This window comes from Nicotiana sylvestris, chromosome 4, assembly GCF_000393655.2.
Source record: "Nicotiana sylvestris chromosome 4, ASM39365v2, whole genome shotgun sequence".
In the NCBI taxonomy this organism is placed as follows: domain Eukaryota; kingdom Viridiplantae; phylum Streptophyta; class Magnoliopsida; order Solanales; family Solanaceae; genus Nicotiana; species Nicotiana sylvestris.
In genome coordinates this window covers 102006624-102021955 of record NC_091060.1, presented here as the reverse complement: position 1 = coordinate 102021955, position 15332 = coordinate 102006624, and the positions used below count along the sequence as shown (strand labels likewise).

General features: G+C 40.8%; 1 protein-coding gene across 1 annotated transcript; it reads right to left on the bottom strand.

The window, feature by feature from the left end:
• Positions 1 to 8495: 8495 nt before the first annotated feature.
• On the bottom strand, positions 8496 to 11869 carry LOC138889915 (uncharacterized). Its single transcript, XM_070173260.1, has 6 exons — positions 11452 to 11869; positions 10440 to 10811; positions 10144 to 10259; positions 9944 to 10038; positions 8942 to 9835; positions 8496 to 8751 (listed from the first exon to the last, which is right to left on the bottom strand). The coding sequence occupies exons 1-6, from the start codon at positions 11867 to 11869 to the stop codon at positions 8496 to 8498; spliced, it is 2151 nt and encodes a 716-aa protein (XP_070029361.1).
• Between the last annotated feature and the right edge of the window lie 3463 nt (positions 11870 to 15332).

The following is a 15332-nucleotide window of genomic DNA, read 5'->3' as shown; positions in this document are numbered from 1 at the left end:
TTAACTAAACCTAAATTCTTTTAGCATGAACTTGAAATAAAAAACAAGACAAAACAGAAACATTTGAACCTAATACTAACATGAATCCAGAATTACTGAGTAATGAGCGGTTTTCTAAGAGTTAAACCTTTTGAACCAAACTAACATCATTATATCAGGGAATCAAAACAACAACAGGAAACTAACATGCTGATTTTAAAATTAAATTAGCTAAACCAATAGTAATAAACCCTAAAATGACAAACTGACCAATCAATGACTATGATAAAAATGCACAAATTAACCCTAAAAAAATTACTGATTAGTCTAAGTCACTAAAGGCAAGAGTAAATAAGTAATTTTGAACAAAATAATAACCTAAGTCATGCAGCTACCAAAAGAACAAACACATGAGGACAATCAAAGAAAAGAAAAAATGGCAAAGAAAAGAGAAATATAAACAAAGCAAGAGATTACCTATGCTAAGGTAAGAAACAAATTGGACTCGGAGGACTTGGCCGGAGCTTGAACTGGTTAAGGTAGGTTTGAAAAATAAATAAAACCCACATGAATCAATTGCTCCTGTTAAGAGCAAGTGACTTATGTTGGTCTAAACCATTTAAACTTCTGGAATCACTCAGTATAGGCTTTTAGGGTTTTCAGATTCTCGATCTAAAAATATTTGATTTTGAGGGTCCTTTTAGGAGAACCTGCAAGGTATTAGGGGTGAGGGGAGTGAGGAGATGGCCTGGTAAAATTTTGGATTGATTTGGAGGGATTAGGGTTTGGACTCTGATTTTTAGATATAACATTCGAGGATTTGGGTGGGGATTTTGGAGAAAATATATGTGGATTCGGAAAGGGGAGGTAGTGGAGACTATGGGGTGTTAATTTGGGGTGTTTGGAGCACCGGAACCGCGGTGAGGCGATTTTCCGTGGTGGTTAGTGGCGCGGGATGCGGGGGTTCTTGGGGCAGCTAGGGTTTGGTTTAGATATGGAGATGATGGTGAAATGGGGGGCGGGGGGTCGAATGGGGATGAATCGATTTTCAGACAGTTTTATACAAGATTAATGCCTAGTTCACAGCCGTTGGATCACACAAGATCAACGACTGTGATGAAAAGGGACATAAACGATGTCGTTTGGTGGTGGTGGGGACCTGGACCGGGTAATTCAAGTTTGGGCTTGGATTTGGGGTGGGTTTGGGGTGTAAAACTGGCCTAATCAACTTTAAAAAAAACATCCTTCTTTTCTTTTTCCCTTTTAATCCTTTTTCTTTTATTTTCTTTTCTTTTTATTTAATTAATAAAAATCTTAAATTAAACCCTAAATTGATCTAAGCTGTAAAATCAAACTAATTATCAAATTATAAAATTTATAAAAATTAATGGATCCTAAATTAAAGAGAAAATCGATTGATCTAGAATTAAAAGCTAAAAGATGCAAAAATGAACCATTTTTGTGATTTTCATTTTAGTAGAACCATTAATTAACTAATTAATCCTAAAAATATGGAAACAAAATCTAGATGCAATGCATGGCAATTTTTGTATTTTTCATGATTTAATAAAAGTAATCATGCACAGAAATGCAAACAATTAACACAAATTCCTACAAAAATCCTATAAAATTGCAAACAATTGGAAAAAACTCTATTTCTTTAATTTGTAGAAGTATTTCACATAGGGCAAATATTAGGTGCTCACAGCTGCCCCTCTTTGCTCGGAAACACGAAGAGTTTTTGGGCAAAGAAAAAGTGAGCGGATACGAGCGATTTTTGCACGTTTGAATACTCCATGGGAAGCATATTTGAACGATCTGACCGAACATTGCTTCTGAGGTTGCCTACATATCCTTAGCTATAAAGGAATCAGGTCAGTGTAGTTTGGGAAGTTTTGGTAGCTGGGACTACTAGGAAGATGTGATTTCACTGTTGCTATTGCTACTACTTGCTGAACTCCTTATTACACCGAGACAAAATAAAAAGAAGCTAGGCTAAACTATGATCTATGAATTACAATTATCCTATCTACACATCTTCAAACTTGGTCTTGCAGCTTCTTCAGTTCTGTTGTGCATCTTGAACTGTTGACTTACACTCTCGAGGCAAGCTTCTGATATTGCTAACTCGAATTGGATTTTTGAAATGAATTTTCTTGTTTTCTAGGTGGGCGCCTGATTGCCAAAACTTGAACTGTATTCCCTTATCCTCCAGGTAGGCGCCTGATTGCCGAAACTTGAACTGTATTCCCTTGTTCTTTAGGTAGGTGCCTGATTGCCAAAACTTGAAACTATATTCCCTTATTCTCCAGGTGGGCGCCTGATTGCCAAAACTTGAACTGTATTCCGTTGTTCTCTAGGTGGGCGCCTGATTGCCAAAACTTGAACTATATTTCCTTGTTCTCCAGGTGGGTGTCTGATTACCAAAACTTGAACTATATTCCCTTGTTCGCCAAGTAGGCGCCTGATTGCCAAAACATGAACGGTATTCCCTTGTTCTCCAAGTAGGCACCTGATTGCCAACACTTGAACTGTATTCCCTTATTTTTCAAGTGGGCACCTGATTGCCAAAAGTTAAATTGTAATCCCTTGTTCTCCAGGTGGGCGCCTGATTGCCAAAACTTGAACCTGCATTCCCTTGTTATCTATGTGGGAGCTTGATTGCCAAAAATTGAACTGTATTCCCTTGTTCTCCAGGTGGGCACCTGATTGCAAAAACTTGAACTATATTTCGTTGTTCTCTAGGTGGGCGCCTGATTGCCGAAACTTGAACTGTATTCCCTTGTTCTCCAGGTGGGCGCCTGACTGCCGAAACTTGAACTGTATTCCCTTGTTCTCCAGGTGGGCGCCTAATTGCCGAAACTTGAATTGTATTCCCTTGTTCTCCAGGTGGGCACCTAATTGCCGAATCTTGAACTGTATTCCCTTGTTTTCCAGGTGGGCGCCTGATTGCTGAAAGTTGAACTGTATTCCCTTGTTCTCCAAGTAGGCCCCTGATTGCAAAAACTTTAACGGTATTCCCTTGTTCTTCAGGTGGGTGCCTGTTTGCCGAAACTTGAACTGTATTCCTTTGTTCTCCAGGTGGGCGCCTGATTGCCAAAACTTGAACCTGTATTCCCTTGTTCTCCAGGAGGGCGTCTGATTGCCAAAACTTGAAACTGTATTCCTTGTTCTCCAGGTGGGCGCCTGATTGTCAAAACTTGAACTGTATTCCCTTGTTCTCTAGGTGGGCGCCTGATTGCCAAAACTTGAAACTATAGCGCTTGATTGCCAAAACTTGAAACTGTATTCCCTTGTTCTCTAAGTTGGCACCTGATTGCCAAAACATGAACTGTATTCCTTTGTTCTCCAGGTGGGCGCCTGATTGCCCAAACTTGAACTGTATTCCCTTGTTCTCCAGGTGGGCGCCTAATTACAGCAAAACAGACAAAACAAATGAAACTTTTCCCCTAGTTTGGTATCTGGGCATATCTATGAGTGTTAATCGAATCATGTTACCCAAAAGAGCTCTAAGAATTTTAAAAGCTAAATCTCATTATTCAGGAGGGCCCTGAAAATTAAATCCCATCCTACAAGTGAAAAACTTCAAAGCTAACTTATATTTCCTAAACGGTAGAACTTACGCTAAATCTTATTATCAATGAAGGTCTTGAATTTTAACTAGGTCCCATTATCCGGGAGGGTCCTGAGAACTTTTACAATTAAATCTCATTATTTAGGAGGACCTTGAAAATTTTGAACTAAATCCCATTATCCAGTAGGGTCCTGAAAACTTTAAATTAGATCCCAATATCCAGGAGGGTCCTGAAGATTTTATGGCAAACCTTTCTGGCACATGCTTTCCTTACGGAAGGTTCTTCCGAAACAAATGGAATTTCCTTCCCCTATTTCAATCAAAGAAAATCTTATCAGTTTGAAATCGTGGTGGTTAGTTTGCACCATTGTTGCTGAAGGTGGTTTTTCCACTGCCACGCTTTGTTCTGATTAGGTGCCTTGGACTGGCAAAGAACTGTTTGACCTTCTGATCGACCCTCAATCACAGGACCCTGAATGACCCGAGTGCCCTACACTCAACCTGCTATTTTACACTTCTATACTTCCAATTTAAACCTCTGTATTTTCCCCAAAATTCACGAAACCATTCGACCTTCCACTAACACCTTATTTTCGTTTTGCATCATGCTATTTCTGGTATGCTTTGGCCGCACTTTGCTTTGTGCAATTTGGAAGTAAGCTTTGAAATCCTTTATTATTTTCTTAAACAAGGCTACCATTGAAAAAGCCTTAGAGAAGTAAACCCTAAAAGAAAATGAAATTCAATGACTTCGAAAGTTAGGGATAAAGAAGAAAACTCGAAACGGGATGACTGTTTGAGGAAGAAAAGGAAAAGAGAATTATCTAAGTGAGGCAGCTAGCACCAATGATCATGACATGCATTTCGGACTAATCAGCCTAGACCATTCAACCAATCATCTTTCAGTCTTCATACTTTATGTCCGGGGTTCCCCTAATCCAATCTCTTTGCAAAGTCACTAACATTGTTCATCTTGCGGCGCCCTGAAGGGTTTCACAAACAAACCTCTCTCATTTGTTCATCTCTCAACTCACCATCCCGTTACGATGCCCATGAGGGTTTTCACCAATAAGACTCTCTTATTTATTCATTTTCCTGGTGTAGAATGGAGTGCTGCCCCGGATGACTCATACCTCTATCTCGTCTGACTTGGCATCCCTCAAAGATTGATATGAAGGTCTTTATTTGGATCGCAATGTAGGCTTTTTGGATAGGGTTATAAATAAAGGATATCGTAAAGGCTCAAAACAACTTGAATTGGTTCAAAATTACAACTTTTCGACCGAACTTGAAAGAACTAAACCGTGAGGCTGCCTACGTATCCTTAAAAGGAATCAGGACGAACGTAGTTCATGACATAGGAATTGCTTTATTTTTTGTTACTTGTCTTTTCTTTTTCTTTCTTTTTTCTTTTCTCACTTTTTTCTCTTTTTTTTATTTGTCTTCTCTTTCTTTTGCTTTACTTACTTTTTTCTCAATTTTCTTTATTTTTCTCATATTTTTTTTCTCTTTTCTCTTATTATTTATCTTCTATATCTGTGTTTCTAAACTTTGCCACTGAATCCAAAAGAGGGGTATATAAGAAAATAAATAGAGTTCAAAGGGTTAACAAATGATAAAGTGTTTAGATAGCAGAACAAAACGTCTTCGTCATTCCAGTCTTCAAAACATGCTAAGTACAAACAAACAATTTAGACAAACCAAAGAAATCATACATAATATCTTTTGACCGCATCAGAATTGATAGCCATATCTATACATTTGCCTTCTATATCTGTTAAGTACAAAGGAACATTGGATAACACTCTCGTTACAATGAACATCCCCTACCAATTTGGGGCAAACTTGCCTTTTGCTTTAGCCTGATGTGGAAGGATGTGTTTCAATACTTGCTGACCCACTTCAAATTTCCGGGGAAACACTTTCTTGTTGAATGATCTTGCCATTCTCTTTTGATACAACTAGCCATGACACACTGCTGCCAGTCTTTTCTCGTCAATCAGACTTAATTTCTCCAAATGGGTTTTGACACACTCATCATCATCAATTCTGGCTGCAGCAACAATCTGAAGGGATGAAATTTTAACTTTTGCGGGTATCACTACTTCAGTACCATATACCAACAAATAAGAAGTTGCACCTACTGAAGTTCGAATAGTAATGCGATAACCCAGCAATGTAAAAAGCAATTTTTCGTGCCATTGCCTAGAACCTTGCATCATCTTTTGAAGTATCTTCTTTATGTTCTTGTTATCCGCCTCAGCAGCTCCATTTGACTTGGGGTGATACGGAGTGGAATTTCAATGCGTAATCTTGAATAGTTGACATACTTCTTTCATCAAATGGCTATTAAGATTAGAACCATTGTCCATGATGATTACCTTGGGGATTCCAAACCGACAAATGATGTTTGAATAAACAAAATTGAACATTGCCTTCTTGGTCACAGATTTGAAAGTCATAGCTTCGACCCACTTAGTGAAATAATCAATAGCCACCAGAGTAAACTTGTTCCCGTTTGATGCCGCTGGCTCAATTGGTCCAATGACATCCATTCCTCAAGCAACAAAGGGCCACGGTGCGGACATTGTATGCAACTCATATGGCAGAGAATGAATCAAGTATCCGTGCACCTGGCATTGATGACACTTGAGCACAAAGCTGATGTAATCTCGCTCCATGGTGAGCCAATAATAACCTGCTCGAAGAATTTTCTTTGCCAAAATATACCCACTCATATGAGGCCCGCAAACTCCAGAATATAATTCTGTCATTATAGTCGTGGCTTGTTTAGCATATATGCACCTAAATAGTCCAAGATTTGGAGTCCTTTTGTACAAGATTCCCTCGCTCAAGAAAGATCCACTAGCCCCCGCTCAAGAAAAATCCACTAGCCCCCGCTCAAGAAAAATCCACTATGCACCTTAATTATTTTTTTTATCACCCGTGGCTTGTACTAGATATACCCCCATCCTGATGTATTCTCTAATATTATGGAACCACGGTTCACCATCAAGTTCTTCCTCAACCACATTACAAAGGGCATGCTGATCACGAACTTGAAAATACAAAGGGTCAACATAAGCTTTGTCTAGATGATGCAACATTGACGCCAAGGTAGCCAATGCATCGGCAACCTCATTATGGATCCTTGGAATATGCCTGAATTCTATTGATCGGAATTGTTGGCAAAGATCATGCAAACATTGTCGATACGGTATGATCTTTAAATCCTGAGTCTCCCATTCTCCCTGAATCTGGTGCACCAAAAGATCCAAATCTCCCAAAACTAAGACTTCCTGGACTCCCATATATACTGCCAACCTTAAACCCAGAATGCATTCCTCGTACTCAGGCATGTTGTTAGTACAATAGAAACGAAGCTGGGCCATAACAGGGTAGTGATGCCCTATTTCAGAAATGAGCACAACACCTATTCTCACATCTTTCATGTTTGTCGCTCCATCAAAGAAAAGTTTCCAACCTGGCTTCTCATCCTGCTCAACCTTATCAATATACATTACTTCTTTATCAAGAAAATAAGTTCTCAATGGTTCATACTCTTCATCCACCGGGTTCTCGGCCAAATGATTGGCCAATGCTTGGGTCTTCATCACGGTTCGAGTCACATATATGATGTCAAATTCTGTGAGCAAAATCTGCCACTTTTCAAGTCTTCCTGTGGGCATAGGCTTCTGAAAGATATACTTTACAGGATCCAGACAAGAAATGAGGTAAGTGGTGTAGGACGATAGATAATGTTTCAACTTTTGTGCTAACCAACTTAGGGCTCAACATGTCCTTTCAAAGGGAGTGTACTTAACCTCATAGGATGTGAACTCCTTGTTGAGATAATAGATGGCTTGCGCCTTCCTTCTAGTGATGTCATGTTGACCCAACACAAAACCGAATGAATTATTCAAGACAGTCAAATAAAGAATTAAAGGCCTCCCGGGTTCCAGTGGGACCAACACAAGTGGGTTTGACAAATACCCTTGATCTTATCAAATGCCTCCTGTCACTCATCAGTCCATTTGACCGCAACATCCTTTTTCAGCAAATTAAAGATGCGCTCACAAGTTGTTGTCAGTTGAGCAATAAACCTGTTGATGTAGTTTAAACGCCCGAGCAGACTCATCACCTCAGTCTTATTCCTTGGTGGTGGTAACTCCTGGATATCTTTGATCTTTGAGGGATCCAACTCAATGCCTCGCCGACTGACTATGAATTCCACCAGTTTTCAAGATGGAACGCCAAATGCACACTTGGCAGGGTTAAGCTTAAGATTGTACCTACGGAGCCTCTAAAAAAACTTCCACAAATCTCTGACATGGTCGGCCTGCTGCTTTGACTTTATGATCACATCATCTACATAAACCTCAATCTCCTTATGTATCATGTCATGGAACACAGTAGTCATTGCCCTCATGTAAGTTGCCCCAGCGTTTTCAAACTAAATGGCATTACCCGATAGCAATTAGTTCCCCAGGGTGTGATGAATGATGTCTTTTCTGCATCCTCCTCGTCCATCAGGATCTGGTGGTACCCCGCATAGCAATCCACAAAAGACCGGATCTCATGCTTGGCACAGTTGTCAATCAAAATGTGCATATTTGGCAATGGAAAATTATCATTTGGACTTCTTTGTTGAGATTGCGGTAATCAATGTGCATCCTAAACTTGCCATCGTTCTTTAGCACATGCACAACATTAGCTAACCAAGTGGGGTATCGCGTGACTCGAATGACCTTTGCATCCAATTGCTTTGTAATTTCTTCCTTGATCTTCACACTCATGTCAGTTTTGAACTTTCTTAACTTCTGCTTGACGGGAGGGAATGCCGGGTCAGTGGGAAATTTGTGAAACACCAAGTCAGTACTTATACGCGGCATGTCGTCATATGACCATGCAAAAATGTCTTTATATTAAAACAGTGCTTTGATTATTTCCTCCCTGATTTGTCGTTCCAAGTTTCCCTGATATTATCTGGATCCCCTAAATTGATTGCTTCAGTTTCATTCAAATTAGGCTTGGGTTTCTCTTCAAAGTGACTTAGCTCTTTACTAATTTCCTTAAATGCCTCCTCTTCATCATATTCTATTTCATCATCACACTCTATTTGTTGGATTATTATTTCAGAGTTAGATTGGCTTTTAAGACTTGGCCGAAGAGTCCTCATGCATGTCATGTCATTGATACTAGCATTAAAAGAACAACACAAAGAAAGAAAAAAGATGACACTTATCAGGAGTAATGGAAAAGGGAAATTGCGTTTCAATGAAAATAAAGGATAGACGGGTTTGTACATCAAAACAAACGAAAAATAAATATCTGAATTACGACCCTGGAATAATCTAGATAAACTGAAAGGAAAATAAAGCATACTACCAAAACTCCTTCCAGGTAGGGAGAGGAGTGTCATCCCAATTGTTAAGCTTCACTTTTGACCCAATAAACTGCACATCCACTTTGCTGGAACCTTCCCCAGTTTCTACCATGTTCACCTCATCAAATAAACTGTGGAACCTTTTAACCAATTCTTTATCAAAATCAACCACAGGCTTTGGAATTGTTGTCACTGGTCGCTTCACGACCCCTGCCTTGATGAAAGACCTGGAGAGATGTGGGACTAGCTTAGGTAGAGACCATGCCTTCTTTTTTAGCTTTCTTGCCTTCTTTACATCATCCCCTATAGGCTTGAACCCCAGACCAAATGTACCCATATTTTCACGCAAAGACACTAGCTGCACGATACCTTGCAAAGATGCACCCAGACCCTTGCCCTGCACAAAACCTTTTTTCAACATTTCAGTTGCTACCATGACGGTTGCAGAAGCTAGCTTTGGACCTAGAATGTATTCCCTTTCCGGAACCTTTTCAACCGACACTATTTTGGAAACTTGATAGACCCACAGCCCTTTATCTTTTTCAGCCTCAATAAACGGGACAGATGTATCATTGAAAGCACATAAGTTCTTATCACCATGCACGACGATTTCTTGTCTGTCCCACTCGAACTTCACCATCTGGTGTAGAGAAGACAGAACTGCTTTGCCAACATGTATCCAAGGCCCACCCAACAACAAATTGTAAGAAATAACCACATCCAGTACCTGGAACTCCATGGTAAATTCAACTGGTCCTATTGTCAATTCGAGCATGATGTTTCCAATAGAGTCTTTTCCCCCTCTGTCAAAACCTCGGACACATATACTGTTCTTGTGGATCCTTTCATCATCAACTTTTAACTTGTTCAGAGTAGAGAGAGGTAAGATGTTTGCACTGGAACCATTGTCAACTAACACCCTTGTGACCACAGAATCTTCACATTTCATCGTAAGATAGAGAGCTTTGTTGTGTTCGGTACCTTCCAAAGGCATTTCGTTATACGAGAATGTGATCCCGTTCGCCTCAAATATCTTATTGGACATCTTCTCCAAATGGTTCACTGTGATTTTGTCAGGGACATGAGCTTCATTAAGAATCTTCATAAGGTCCCGACAGTGCTCGTCTAAATGGATCAACAATGATAGCAGGGAAATCTGAGCATGAGTCTTTCTCAACTATTCCACGATGGAGTAATATTTCACCTTCATTTTTCTCAAAAACTCCTCCGCCTCTTCTTCAGTGACCGATTTCTTCACTAGAACTGGATTGTCTCTGAGTGTTTTAGCTTTTCTTAACTCTTCTGGGGCAAAGCATCTCCCTGAATGAATTAATCCCTAGGCTTAGTTAACTTCCTCTTTCACTTCCTTCCCCTTATAGGTCACTATCACCCGCTCATAATTCTATGGGATAGCCTTGGTGTTAGTCAGAGGCAGCTGGGTCACATGTTTGATAATGATAGGGTCCGTGCGGGCACCCTCCACAATTATGATAGGCTTACTTGATACCTCCGGCACGATTACTTTTGGCTTTTCTTTCTTTGCTACAACGTCACTTGGGGACCTCTTTTCAACTACCACAGCTAGCTTATTATTTGGCATGCTCAACTTGTCTACCAATCCTTCAGCTATCGAAGAGGTTGCTTTTGTGACAACCGGATCTTTGACTGGCTTACTTTCACAAGACCGGATCATCATGACGGATTGTGAAGTCTTCTTGGGCTCCCCATTCTTGTGCACTATCTCAATCATGTGCGTTTCAGCATGGGCTGGTAATGGGTTCTGATTGATGTTGGGTGCTTCTGGGCTCTGAACAACAATTTGGTTCGTATCAATAAGCTCTTGGATGGCATTCTTCAAGTGCCAACACTTTTCTATGTCGTGCTCCAGAGCATCAGAGCAATACGCACATCTGAGAGAATAATCCAGGTTCTTTGGAGGGGTTTGGTAGTTTTGACTCAATTGGCCCCAGAACATCCAACTGCCTCAACCTTTGAAATAAGCTGATATAAGATTCCCCAAGTGGGGTGAAAGTTTTCTTCCGCTGCAACCTTTTGTTTTTGAATTCTAGCTTGTCCCGAAAGTTTGGACCAGTGGGGTTTTGGTATGTTTGTGGAGGTGGGTAAGGGTTTTGTGGAGCTGGGGCATGCCATTGCGGGTGAGGAGGGGGTTGAGCATATGACTATGCATGATTGACATGATATTGGGGTGGCCTGACTGAATACTGAGGCTCTAGTGGTAGGAAATAGTGTTGGGGTGGATTATACGGAGTTGGGGCATAGGTTTGACACTAGGGTTGAGGTTAGGTGTAGTGGGTAGAAGAACCCCCGGGCCGTGCCACGATCCTGACGACCATGGCGACATCCTCTTTCTTCTTTTTCCCTAGCACGCCTTCGGTTCCATTCTGGATTGCATGCGTAGTTGCTTTGATGGTAGAGTAGCTCACGATCTTGCTTGATTTGAGCCCTTCCTCTACCATTCCTCCCATTTTTACTACTTCATTGAAAGACTTACCTATGGCCGAGATTAGATGACCAAAGTAAGTAGGCTCCAAGGCCTGAATAAAGTATTCCACCATTTTATCCTCCTCCATTGGAGGGTTAACCCGTGTTGCCGGTTCTCTCCAGCGGAAACCATATTCCCTAAAACTTTCACTAGGCTTCTTCTCTATCTTAGTCAAAGACAAATGATCTGGAACAATTTCTATGTTGTATAGGAAATGTCGAGCGAATGCTTGGGCCAAATCATCCCAGGTGTACCATCTGCTGTGATCCTGATGAGTGTACCACTCCAATGCCGCACCACTCAGACTCTGGCTAAAGTATGCAATTAACAACTCATCTTTCCTACCGGCTCCTCTTATTTTACTGCAAAATCCCCTTAAGTGGGCAACGTGATCTCTGTGCCTATCATACAAGTCAAATTTGGGCATTTTGAACCCAACAGGTAGTTGTACGTCCGGAAACAAACACAGATCATTGTAGGCTACACTCACTTGGCCACCCGATCCTTGCATATTTTTGAGCGACTGTTACAGGATTCTCACCTTCCTAAACATCTCCTCCTGTTCTTGGTTTTTGGGTGGTTTCTCAGTCTCAATAGGGAGGTCAAAACGAGGAGTGTAGGAGTAATGATCCAGGACTTTGAAGGTAGGCTCTAGGTAATAATACTGATTATCTTGGGTCTGGAATAACGGCTCACTAGAAGATCGATAGAGTGTAGTTGGTCGAGGTGCTACGAAAATAGGGGTAGTTGGTGGAGGGGGGTATGGGGTTATTTTGGCTGGTAGAGCTTGTATGGTTTGAGAAGTGGTGCCATGATAGTGGTGGTAAGGGGTGAAGCTTGGTGCGTGTTGTGGAGATGAATCAACAGCGGGAGGCTCTTGAGATTGAGCTAGTGGTGGGATGAAAGCAGGGTTGGCGGGGTATGATGATGGGGAATGCCTTTTCATCCATGCCAGCTACATTTCGGCCATTTGGTGCTTCAACTTATGTAACTCCTCTTTCAGGCCAGGCTCAGACTCTTCCACCTCTCTCGGTGGATCAATAATACTTGCGTCCAGTTCTTGGCCAGCCATGATCAACTTGTGTTTATACCTGGTGTTGTACATGTGGGTTGCCAGCATGCCGAACAAACTAACTACCTTCCTGTTCTCAATGACAACAATTTTTTTTTGTGTATAAGATTTAACAGATAGGCAACCACACATTGTGATGCAATGCACCTGAACAGTTAAAAAGTTTCTACTGTGTATTTGAACGGCTGCATGTTTCATCTCGGCTTTTAACTAACTCTTCTCATTGCGCTTTTCACTTCTCTCTTTCGTTTTCTTTTCCATCTAATCTTTCTTTGCTCTTTTCAACTTGGTTTTTGTCACTTCCCTTTTATTTTGCCCTTGTTTTTGCTCTCTCATTTTGCCATTATTTTTCTTCCACTCAATTTTCTCATTTTATTTTCTCTCCCTTTTCTTTTCTTTCTTCTTTTTTTTTTATATTTTTCTTGTTTTAGGGCTATGATAGAATCCTATGGGGATTGCCTACGTATCATGACGACGAATGAATCAGATCATTACGTAGTTCAAGGGATAAATGTGAATAAAAGAAAGACACATTTTTTGATTTTTTTTTCAAATTTTTATAAAAAGAAAAACATTCCTGTTTTTTCTTATTATAACGACTCTACCCTACAGACTTAAATATTGTCAAAAACTAAAACAAGACTCAAAATGGACCAATAGACTCTAGGAGAAACTGCAATATATAATCGGAAAAAAAAAATCAATAATACATAAGTGCTTCCACTGCTACTCCGGTTGGTCTCGCTGTGGGCCTATTCACCATATCTTCTTGGAGGCGAAACAGGTCGTCCATGATCTACCGGACCAAAATCATAACTGAAGCGAAGAGCATGGACCTGGTCATGTCCTCGCATTCGTTGCACTTCATCACAATGTAGTCTGTAATCCTCCTAACCCTCTCCCTGATGATACCCTTCTCTTGTAGCAACTGCCCAATCTGCTGAGATCTAGCCTTCAAAACATGTTCTGTTGTATGATTTTGCTCTTGAAGCTGCTACAAGTCTTTTTCTAGGTGCGACATCAGGGCATAGTACTGTTCCCTTTCTGCTTTGAAGTCTCTTGCCTGTTTGGTCATTTCATTCTCAAGGACATTGATCTTTTTCTTTAGACCCACGATTCCTTTTTCGTACTTATCCTTCAGCTGTCGAACAAAACTTGCCCGTCCCTCTACATTCTTAGCTAACTTGGCTCGAGCCTTTACTAGTTCGGCTTCAGTATTCTCTAACTCATATCCATAGTCACAAACTCTCAACCTGAGCTTCTCTATACATTTCTTATCTTTTTCACTCCTAACAGGGTTCTCAGCTGCTATTTTCATTTTTTGGATTTATGCTCGGAGGGCTTAATTTTCTTGGGCCAACCTCCTCCTTTCACCGTCCGCTTATTGTGCATAGAGATCATTATTGAATTCGATGTTTCTCAATTTCTCTTCCAAGGTGTAAATGGTGGCTTGATAGTTTTTCTCATTTTCTCCTCAAGCCAACCTTTCTTGGACTTTATAATCAAAAGCTTGAACATGAGGTCTCTTGGGCTCGAGCTCGGGCTTTGGCTCGTTGTTTGCACAAGACCTTTTCTCATACCATGCAATGTAATCTGGATCTATTTTTCAACATCTGGTACCTGGGTGCCATTTTTCAGATACCGACAACCATTTCAATAATGCTGAACTAAAGCCTCGGGCAATGTAGCTTCTTGATGTAACTCAATGACCTGGGTGGTTAGATCTTCATCTTCGGGCACCACCTAATATCTTCTTAGCTGCCTTAAGACCCTCTACGGCGCATATGGATGGACACTCCTCAAACCCATCAACATTAGGTAACCCTTGGTAGATGTCATGTTTATGGCTTCCGTCATCGGGAGCCATCCTATAGTCCACTCGACCTGACTTGATTTTAGAGATTTTAAGTGGGAGACCTAGGCTTCAAATCCTTCTGGAGTATTGTAGTCTTTCACCCTTTCCTCGTAGCTCTTGATGAAGTTATCTGTGCTCGAACCATAGCTCATGAATTTGGGGTGATGGCGGAGATGCTCGATCAACCACATTTGTAGAAGAATATTGCAACCTTCAAAAAATTAAGCCCTGGATTCGCACAATGTCAATGCTCAATAAATGTCTGCCAGCACTAACGGAGCATGATCTTTCTTAGTAGTAAGGATTTGTGCAATTCTGGCCATACGGATATCTACTTTCCCTTCTATATTTGGAAAGACCATAATTCCCAAAAATGCCACAATGAAAGCGAACCGACGATGAATTTGTCATATGCCCTTATCTTGTTTATTGTTCAAACCCTTTTCATGCGTTTCGAACCCAGTTGAGTGCCCGAACCTGAAGTACAAGAAGTAAAAAGAACAACATCCTTTGTTTACATGGGCCTTCTTCATTTGCTTACTGATATTCAGGAGGTCAAAGAACTTGTGCACAGAGGGAGCCTTTGGGAATATAAGTTGTTGTTTCCCCAAGTCCCGACTAAACTCAATATACCCAGCCATTTACTCCAGAGAAGGGGTGAACTCAAAATCTGAGAAATGGAAAACGTTGTGGATGGGGTCCCAAAAAGTTACCAAATCCTTGATTAGATCCTCCAGTGATAGATTTCCATAATGTCTATAAGGGCACCCAACTGCTCTTTTGCCCAATCCCGACCATCTTCATCTAGATCATTTCACCACATACGCAGCTGCAGCTGAGAGCCTGTTTTATGCCCAGTTGTGACGGGTTCTGAACAGTGTTCATTTGTACCTGTGGAGGGTTAAGGTTAGGGTTGACTCTAGTGAACTCTTTTGTAAAATAGCTTTTTCAATTTCTAAAAGA